General features: G+C 32.2%; 1 protein-coding gene across 3 annotated transcripts; it reads right to left on the reverse strand.

Moving 5' to 3' along the window:
* Positions 1-6114: 6114 nt before the first annotated feature.
* LOC123705538 (histone chaperone ASF1-like) lies at positions 6115-10809 on the reverse strand. Of its 3 annotated transcripts, XM_045654366.1 has the most exons (5): positions 10736-10809; positions 8596-8973; positions 8389-8520; positions 7710-7828; positions 6115-7568 (listed from the first exon to the last, which is right to left on the reverse strand). In XM_045654366.1, the coding sequence occupies exons 2-5, from the start codon at positions 8963-8965 to the stop codon at positions 7521-7523; spliced, it is 669 nt and encodes a 222-aa protein (XP_045510322.1). In that variant the 5' UTR covers positions 8966-8973; positions 10736-10809; the 3' UTR covers positions 6115-7520. The 3 variants fall into 3 exon arrangements, with proteins under 3 accessions (XP_045510322.1, XP_045510321.1, XP_045510324.1); XM_045654365.1 differs by having other exon boundaries at positions 6115-7828; XM_045654368.1 differs by lacking the exon at positions 6115-7568 and having other exon boundaries at positions 7716-8143.
* Positions 10810-11015: the final 206 nt, after the last annotated feature.

Consider the following 11015-nt stretch of genomic DNA (forward strand, 5'->3'; position numbering starts at 1 on the left):
GAGTCATTTTGAATGTCTCAGAATTATTGTTTTAATTTACTAAGTTCAGTTTATGTATTCTGTCTGTTATTTTTGGTTATTCTTAGTAATGTATTCAGTCAATAATGCTTCTATAATAAGATTTGTTGTATTTTTGCCTATCTGCCACATTTTTTTGATAGAAATAAAAACAAGGCTTATGTACACTAGCGTATGCATGTATGTGTGTTACCTATTATATTTATTGATGTTTCTATTAGGAGTGTAACTGTGTCACGATAACAAGTGTTTGAGCAAGATACATTCCATAAATTATTTTATGTGTATATTTGAATAATGTATTACTGAATTTTTTTAGTGTTGTTTGGATATTGTTATGTTGATTTTGTAAATTAGTCGTAGCAGTAGTTTATAATATCCAAAATATCAATAATTCAATGGACTGCACTTTAATTCGATAACTCCTCAGATTTGAATGGATTTAAATTGTAATATTGTTAGTAATTTTTTACCTGTTTGTAAACAGGTAAATAATACAGTTGAACATTTACATTTTACATGTGTCTGCATTTTATAAAAAATGTCTTATTAAAAAACTCTAAATGTGTATTAGTACTATAATGTATTAGATTACTTAGATATTCGAACAAAACGATCATATCACAAATTTACAAATAAAACAAGTTAACAGTACAGAGTGGTTTCATTTTTATCACCTTTCAATGCTTTTTTATAATTTTTATGTCTCGAAGATTATACCAGAACATTAAAAAAAGTAAATATACTTACTTACACATGTTATTTTACACAATAATTTTTAAACATATACCTACCTAATGAAAGTATTTTATACTGTGAATGTAAAGTAATGAGGATCTTGTGTACGTAGACTCAGAAAATAAAAGTACATCTTAATATATTAGGTATGTACTTCAAAGAAAAATTCGAACGAAAAACAAAGAAAGAGAAAAAGAGTTACGAAGAAAAAATCAACTTTTTTTTATTCTCTGTTTTTTGTCGTCATCATCAGCACATATATTTTGTTCTTTCTGCAAGCACAAATAAGTACTTAATTATGAACTTGAAGGTAACCACACTAGCTAAGGTTGGATTATTAAATATCGAACTTCAAATTTTTTGTCATGCTGTTTTCCAGATAATATTTTCTTTCAACGATTGGAGCAGTGGTGGATGTGTATAATCTGCAGATAAATTGAAATATCAATTTAATTTAAACACCCTCATCTGGCCTCGAACCCCCAATGCGAAGTCCATGCTACGCCACTGCGCAATCATGGCTAAAGAAAATATGTATATAATTATCTGCAAAATGAAAATGTATTGTGAATGTTAATATTCCATCACAATAGAAGGTTAAAGGTCAGGACAGGATTAATTCGCAGAAATATCGATTTTGCGTGTATCGCGTAGGCATTGCTACTTCCTATGTATTTGTATTTCATCTGTAGGTATGGTATTTTCGCTATATTATAACATACATAATATTATGAAAAAAATAAAAAAAATATTTATTTCAGCATAAAACACAATCACAAAACAAATTAAACAATATAAGAATTTGCTGTAGCTTATTACACATTATACGTAAGTATATAGATGAAATACATAGGTATTATAGGAAGGTATACAAAGAAAAGGATGAGAAGAAAGGCATGGTATGTGTGAGTTCAATGAGGGTAGATATGAATAAGAGAAACAAAATCAAAGACAGAATACAAATGGAAAACCTAACACAAAATGGTTAGGGTGTGGTCTCAGAAAGCCATGAGATGATAATATTGTCGTGTGAATGTTAAGATGTCGGTAAATTCTAAATATAATAAGATGGTATATCCCAACCAACAAGACATGCATGGCTATCATCAGCTCCTGCGAAACTACAAGCATATATTTTTAGTAGGTACCAGTAGTTTTTAGTATTTAAGGGCGGTGGTGACTACTTAGTCACATGTACCGTCTGCCCCTTCGCTTGCCTAAAAGTCTATCATGGATACTGCGTACATTTTCAACTCTTGTTTATTTCCAATTCTTTGGAACAATTTTGTACTATTTTTAGATTACTGAATCGCACGAGGCGAGCAGTAGGCGTTCGAAAATATTCCTTTACCTTTGCCCTTTAAAGGTGATCAACGTATTTGTTAAGGCCCCACCTCTTCAATGATCATGGGCGGTGGTGGTTTTACCAACCTACGTACGCTACCTACCCAGTTACCCCCTAAGTCATAAAAAACAAGCTAGACAAGGTAAAAATTGCCAGGGGGCGCAAATATGGCGTAAGAAACGAATTATTTTACAGAAGACTGCACAATTATTACACGTGTCTAGAGCAGGATAGCTGCTAGTGTTCTATATGTATGTAATATAGTTGTGGAAAACGCCCACTCAGGATATGCATACGTGTAATAAGGAACCTTGTCCTGCCTAACAAATAGGGTTGAATTTGTAGTTGCAGTATATCGTATGCACTCAGAAAATCAATAGGATTTTAGGCGCATGCTTCTCTACGTCAAGGCTACCGGGCTCTGCCGGTGATTTTCCATTAGGTACGGTATTGATTTGTTAATCATAGGAACGTTCCCGGGCAAGGGATTAAGTTACCGACAATTGTTGTCTAGGTACACGTTGTACGTGAGTTTCAATACAATGGGTCGAGCTTTATTATGATAAAAGTAGTCTTATTATGTTAGTAGTTCTGTCTACATTCTATTAATTTTCAGATTTTTCTTGAATAAGACTATCTTTCATTTCATGATCAATTAATGGCGTCTGAATACATTGGTCTCAAGTTTTGATAGATTGACAAAAACCTTTCCTTTCTCCTTCTCCAAGGCTAATAAGTAATGCTTATACACATAGTATATTTATAATTAACGTTATCAAAATTGATTTAGCGGTTTAGGTGTGAAAGCGTAGACATAGACAATAGACATCAACTTTTGCATTTATGTACCTATAACGTAAGTAGAATCTTACAGGTCCAATGTATTAATTTTATGAATATTTTGAAAGAAAAATTAGATCAATATAATTTACCTAACACTACCAACAGCTTCAAATTCAAAAAAATATAAAAGAAAGTCGTGTGACACAAGAAATGCTGGACGGATTTCATTCTATCGTAGCTCTTTTTAAACGGATAGACCTATTTCTTTGTTGTCTTTTTTCAGTTGAAATTCTTTTCTTAGCTATGTTTGGTGAAATCCGGCCGCCACAAAATGTTGGATTAAAATATTTATTCCTATTTTCAAGTATTAAACATATCTATAGTTAGGTACAAGATGGCAGACGATACACGATTGCGTTGCGGCTTTTTAAAATTTGATTTCAATATTATTCTAATATAAGTAGGTACCTACTTCATGAAATAGGTACGTAACGTTAACGTTACGTACTTAAAAATATTCCGCATGAATCATACGTCAGATATTAATTAAAAAAAAATACGTAAGGTACCTATATATTATTAACTTAGATTAAGGTTCGACGAATTCTTCCCTTAAGAATATTATAATTACCTAATTAGTAGGACTCCACACGGATAGTGAAGCAACCGATTTTTGATATCATTTTTCTCAAAATTCTAACTAGGTACGCCGGAACGTAAATTTTTCGTCCTTTGTTTCAACACACTTAATTATTTTATTTTGACCTATTTAATCTATAACAAAAATAAGTAGATAAATATTTGAAAATATCTCACTGATTGCAAAAAAAAAAACCTCAATAGAAAAAATTAACATTACCAATAACTTAAGAAAATCCCAAATCTGATAGGACTTGTTGGTATATCGCAAGAGATTTTAAAATAACACACTTCTATTAGAATTGGCTTATTTAACAAATCTGTTCAACATTATATTTGACACAGCTCAGACTTCTTATTCCAAAATGTTTCACCTCATACATTATTCTACAAACAAAAAGAACAACAGGCATCTACAAACCCCTTAGCTTTCTATTATACAAAATCCTTCATCTTCGCATCCATTGTTCTATCGCATATTAAGCGCGTCACACACGGTGAAGATAATGTAAAATATATAGGTATTATCTTAGAGCATATTTCCGATTATCGCTCGCCATACAAATCCTATGAGCCATAACACACGACGAAGATAATATTTTACCTTCAATATCTTGAGATACCAAGCGATAAGCCATCTATAGGCCGGGAGATACTGACACAAAATTTCGGGTCACTTGTAACAGGATGGCGGTTTTACAGGGGTCTTAGTAGGCAATGACAAAAAGAATTAAGTCTTACAATCGTCCGCCCCATCTTTGCAATCTGCGATATTTTTTTCTAGGTAGAATAGAAACAAACAAACAGAATATTATAATGATCCCATACTGTAAAAAAAATACTTTATGTATTGTACAGTCGTATTTTTGAAGCGTAACGAATAAATTAGTTTTATCAAATCAAAAAATGACATCAAAAATTCACATCATCATCAATCCGCCATCCTGTTACAAATGACCCGAAATTTTGTGTCAGTATCTCCCGGCCTATAAGATGTTTTATTTATGACATTTTAGTAATGGTTCGGTCACACTACCAACGACTACGACGACAACGACCAAAATTCCCATCCAGACAAAATTCGTTCAAAATAAAATATTAAAATTTCCCGTCATACTGGTAATCGGAAGAAAGAAAATTCGAGGTCAATTAATAAAAGAATCGTTTTTTTTGCGATTTTCGCCGAGACGGTAAGCTAATCAATAATCATATTATAATTACCTGTGACCTAAATTGTAGATCATACAATTAAAATTATCTATAAAAAACTTCTAATAATTTTTTTTCTAGGAGCCACCGTTTCTACGAAAAATCTATGTTTTCATTTATTATTCGCAAAAAAACATTCCAATCATCAGAAAGACAGGAAATTTTAATATTTTATTTTTAAGTGTGTTTTTAAAAATTTTGTTAAATTGCGACTGGATGAAAATTTTGTTTGTGGTCGTCTTCGTCGTTGGTAGGGTGAACAAATCCTTAGCGAAATATCGAGAATTGACATTTAAAATAGTATCGCTAGCGTATCTTAATCGGGTGTGACCATTAGATATTATACTGTAATATTTTATATTAGAGAATCTTAACATGAAATATTATAGTATCTTCACCGTGTGTGATGCGCATTAAAATAAACAAAAAGTTATGTAGGTACCTACTTACTTATCTAATAAAATTGACAGTGCACAATTATTTGAGCAAGGATACCTACTTTCGCTCTGACTTCACTAAAATTGATCACATATATAAACACTGAAAATGTAATTGAAAAGCCTATTATTGACCCCGGCACTTATTAATTTTAAATGGGAAAAAATTAATTAAAAGTAGGTAATAACCACAATACTGTTTGAAATACCTTAGGTTTCGTAAAATTAAATAAAAAATACAGGGTTACTTGTAAAACACCAGCAACCTCACAGGACAAGATAGCTAGGTAGTAGCATCATAAATAACAACATTTGTTCTGCGACTATTGGCATAACGTAATAATTGGGAAAACAGAGGAATAAAAATATAGAACTGCCACATCAGCTGAGGGCAGAGGGTCGCTACTGATCTATTAGAGTTTAATTAGCAAAAACTTGGAAAGAATTAAAGGAAGAGAAAACAGTTTAGATTATTAAATTGTGAGGGTAGACTTAGAAATATCAAATAATTCAAACAAAAAACCCAGTAATCGCTAATATTATTTAGTACCAAAATTATTACTTAGATCCTCGCAAAGATGCACTATTATTGAAACGAAATTCCGACTTAGACAAATATTTATCATTCAATATTGTGTCATCATTCTTTTTTTTATTTTTCACAATGCCTTATGAGGACCAGTATGAAAAGACAACAAATATAGCAAACCCAGGTGCACAGACAAAATATAGACCCACACGCGCATAAGCACACATGCACAGTGCCCACACAATAACATTTACACACTAATGCACTCGCATGTAACTTTAAAGTTTGCTAAGAATTTATTTGTTGTTTTTCTACGATTACACTAAGTTTTTATATTCCATGTCCATACTCCAAGATTGTTATTTTTATATAAGGAAACAAGGAAGGGTTGTGGTTGGGGTGTAATAAAAAAACAATGACACCGAATTCATTTATTTTACACCAAGAGTTTAAAATTCACATTAATTACATACATCGGATACATAGAGCCCGAGCCATATAATAGGTAAGTCTTCTAAAATAGTATATTCCCTGTCAAATCCTACTGGACTTGAATCCAGTTATCAAGTTCCAATGTTACGACCACAAATATAATATGAAGGTAGTTTAAGATTTGTCAAACTAATTGTCTACCCTTATGTTTCCAAGCTCATGATTTTTTTTTTGATTGATATAAGATGATTAAATAAAATAGTTTAGTAAAGTTTCTTGATATATTTGACTTGTTCCCAAAAGTCGGGTGGGTATATATGAATGAAGTGTATACGAATTTTGAACTACCCTCAAGTACACAAAATGTATGTTTTAAATAAAATCTGCGGTCCCAACACTAGACTTTTCCCTCATTAGCCTCAAATTTAATAATTATGTGGCTCGGATACAATTTCATAGTAAATAACTTCTTATTTTTAGTTTAAATTATGTATGAAACATGAATACAAAATAAGTTTGTACAAAAATGCCTTAAGATTCAACAGTAAGATTTAAAATATAAATGAATCAGTCGGGGATAGCCTATAAAATAAAATATACCATACATTATCCAAACAAACTATTTGAGTAAAAGCTCATTTCGTTCTAAACATTTCATGTCTCCTCCTAGAACTAGGCAATTTTGTAGATAATATCGGTAATTAATTTCAACTGTCCAAAATCTTACTCTATCACGCTATAACGCTTAAAGCTCCCATAGTTAATTTATTATCACATTCCAAATGATAAATAAAAAATTTAGTTAGGTAAAGATAGGTATAAATTGAGAGTAAAATAATTTTCTCTTACGATCCATTTCCAATGAACCGAAATTAATTCAACAAAATATGGGGTGAATAAATAGTTTACAAGAATAGTATCTCCATACGACCACGCGAACCACGCTTTACTCGAGTACTACGATAGTAAAGAATGTTTTATAATGATCATGACATTTGTGTAAATAGACATTCATAACACCTACTACAGATAAACTATAACTACGTTAAAGGTACATCAATTTCATTTTCAATGAATAATAATGTTCAATAATAATACTTTATACTATATAGTTAATAATAGTAGTAATAAAATATAAGTCAAAAATTAATCAGTCAAATCAAAGTCACACAACCTCAGATGTTTTCTAATTGTAAATAAAATCTACTACGTAAAATGTCTATAGAAGAGATCATAATTCCATAAAGTATAGTTAACATCAATTGTTACACCGTAATCCTAAACATTTAATAATACAATGATGCAATATATATGTGCAGTTCGGTAGCAACCGAATGACCTGCATAGTATAATATTATAATTGATACACAATTATTTCAAAAGAATTATTTTATTCTTCCTCGTTGATTTCATAGCCCAAATTGCTAGAATTCTTATTCTGAAAATTAAACACTTTAGTGATCGTAAGAATCTTTCAATATCGATCGAATGCATGTAAGTGAATTTCCGACATAAGATTAGCAGCAAATGTTAATATTTGCAATAAATGTAACAGAAATTGTAAAATCTGTAGCTTTACCTTTGTGCCATGTACTCGAGGCCTAACATTGGTAACGGCACCAGATGGAATGTGGTAATAGATCGGTGCCGCGCCAGGCTGGCAATTCATCTGCCATTCTGGCGGCAGACCATCATTATCTGCAAGTTACAATACTTTTTAAACGAAGAAACGATTAATAAATATAAAATTCTGAAGCAAAGTTAGGAAGAGTGGCCGTATAGCGTTCCTTTTTATGTCCTATTGTGTTTATGGTAATAGGGTAATGAACATGCAGAATTAGAAGCGAAGGTAATCGTAATCATGCAATGATGAACCGTGTTTTTTTAGTGTCTGTCATCTCCCGTTGCTGCACGAATCGTTTTATACTTAACCTTCAATGGTATCAAATTCTTTCAAAACAAAGTATTGAACTGCAGATAAATCCTCCAAGTAATAAACAGATTCACCAACCTCTAATTCATCGGATTTACATGTAATTTGAGATATTTCTTTATAGATTTTACATATCTTTTTTTATTTGTTTGTTTCTTCGTTGTTAGTTTTTATTCGTTAATATGTATATGTTGATATTATAATGTAGTGTTATGGTGATGATTTTGAGCAAAATCTCTTAAATATAATGCAAATGAAATAGAATAATTGGTAAAACAATATATCAATGCAAAGCAGAAATCACGTTTCTATTAAACTGATTTACCGTCAGAATTTTCTGACCCGCCGTCGCAGAAACTATCATCATCAGAGTCAAGTTCACTGACGATCAGTACTGTCTTCATTTTGTCAACATCTATTTGAGAATCGTGATCACCGTACGGCTCGTATTCGTCGTCTGTAAATAGATGTTGTATTAATATAAGATTAATTGCGTCCTAGACATTTCTACCAAGTTTATTTGTCTTCCTACCGGAGTCTCCGGTTTCGCTTTCCCCTTCTCCATCGTCATCATCTGAATCAATCTCGCTGACGATCAGAATCTCTTTCACATTCTGCACATCGCGATGTCCATCATCGGATACGATGCTCTGCGAATCATCAGTATGGTATTGTTCATCTTCAGCAATCACTTTGACCGCTTCGTGAATCTCGCGCTCCGCCACACTTTGAAAGGCGGTTTGAGCCTCCACGGCGACTGCAGCCGGATCTTGCACTATTTCTTGAACTTCTTCCTCGTTATTCTCAATAACTTCTTCTTCGCCGACCACGAATATCGGAATGGGTTCATTAGGCTTATGTAGCTTGGCGGGAGTGGCACCATCATCATCGCCTGAACTCATCTTCGAATCTGCGACAAAATAAATTATCTCAGTTGTTGTTATTCTTCTCTTTATAATTATGTGCGAGGTCCATTGAGATACTATTACTACGTATGGAGACGACACCGCCTACATCACTTATGTTCCGCTCAACATAGGTCAAATGGCCTCTCTGCATTCAGTTGCATTAGCGCGATGGTCGCGTTCATGTCTTGTTTGTTACAAAGCAAAAAACCATGAAACTCATCATATTATATGCTTTTGCTTATGTTACGATATTGCACTAATAATTCAAGTAATCAGGCAAAGTGCAAAGAAATAATTCTTCATCGGTAATTAACAAGATAATCATTTTTAAAACTTGGTTCGAGCAAAATTTTTGGCGGACGCCATTTTACGTCATTTGCCATAGACTCAAGATTTAAGAAATGGCATTTAGTATGAAAGATTTTTAGTTAGTAGGTAATATTACATGACGTTCATTTTTATAGTGGAAAATAATAATTTTACACATTTAGAAAATATTGTACTGTGGATATTATTTGAAAAAAGGTTAAAACATGAAAATATGAAAATAAATTACCGACATATTATTTTTTTTTAAATAGATTGATTTTAATTGAAAAGTTTTTAATTGATAAGTTTATTAATAATTTATTTATTAGATTAATTATATTTTTTGTTACATTGATTGTTCTTAATTGGTAATAGTTAGAACATTTACGAAGTTTCGCCTCTATGGCGGTGAGTCGATAACCCCACGCCGCCGCGCTTGGCGCACAGATTTTCTTCGTAGTGTCTCCTCTTTATGTAGTAATAATAACTCAATCGTGAAGTCGTTTAAGGGCTGCAATTTTTCAACCCTTGGTTAAAACTTATTTCATCGAATAACCTATAAAACAACCATTTCAAAAATGTATTCTAATGTCCGTATTTGACAGTTTTCAGGTGACATTTTAAAAAGTTCGTGTAATACTTTAATGGACGGATAAATTTTAACCAAAGATTGAAAAATCGCGCTTAAATTAACTATGTTCAAACATTCGCAAATGTATTTCCTACTTCATAGAAGTTAATTGTTTTTTAAATAAAATTATGAAATAATTTAAAAATAGAAATCGCAAATCAAAGTCTTAATATTCATTAAAAAAAAAGGGATGTATCGCAGCTGCGCGCGCCGGCTCATCGATTGATTCGTCGCTCTACGCGTTACACGGTTGCTTAGCAACAACTTGTTCAAAATGGCGGCTTTGCAAATATGCGCACATCGAAAATCGCAATCGCAAGTTTATTGATTTATTTGTTGATTTCCTTTTTTTATAACAAATTATACATAAGAAAACATTAGTTTACTTTTCATTTTACGCACATGTCATATTGATTTATTCGAGCTTTTTGATGCGCAATTAAGATTACGCTGTAACATAGCTCAATGATTTTAGAATTGCCGAGGTATTTTCATAATTGAATATTAAGAGGGAAAAATAGAAATAAGAAAAACACAACCTATGAACAATCCACCTGTAGGATTCAACACGCTTAGTAGAGCGACACCAAAACATGTCATTAAACAAAGAAAACAAACATTTCATTACGTTAAATAAACACGTATTATCACGCCGGCTGCTTTATAGGTACGACGTTAAACCATAAAAACTAAACTAGAAATAAGACAAAGGGTTGAAATTTTTTTTAAGTTTTCTTAAAAAAATAATTTTTGAAGGTAACGCTTTCACGGAACAATCGCAATACGTCATATTAATATGCTTGCATTGTTTTAAAATAACATACCTGCTATTGTTCTTCAGACAAAGAAGTTAGAAGCACAGCACTCACGTCTGCTTGGGACAGCCGGGAACGCAGAAATGGTCGGAATCAATAGAGCCTTCGCCCGGAATTACCGAGATAGGGATGTAGAGACTAGAGATGAACCGTGTAGCCAGTGTTGCTATCATTATGAACGCAAGCCGCGGAAATACGCGGGAAATAGAACTCTTGAACGACTCGCTCGATATTCTTCTTATTTTTTATATCTCTTCTATTAGTTTAGTACCTAATTGTAATATCAATC

The sequence above is a fragment of the Colias croceus genome, chromosome Z (genome assembly GCF_905220415.1).
Source record: "Colias croceus chromosome Z, ilColCroc2.1".
Classification (NCBI taxonomy): Eukaryota; Metazoa; Arthropoda; class Insecta; order Lepidoptera; family Pieridae; genus Colias; species Colias croceus.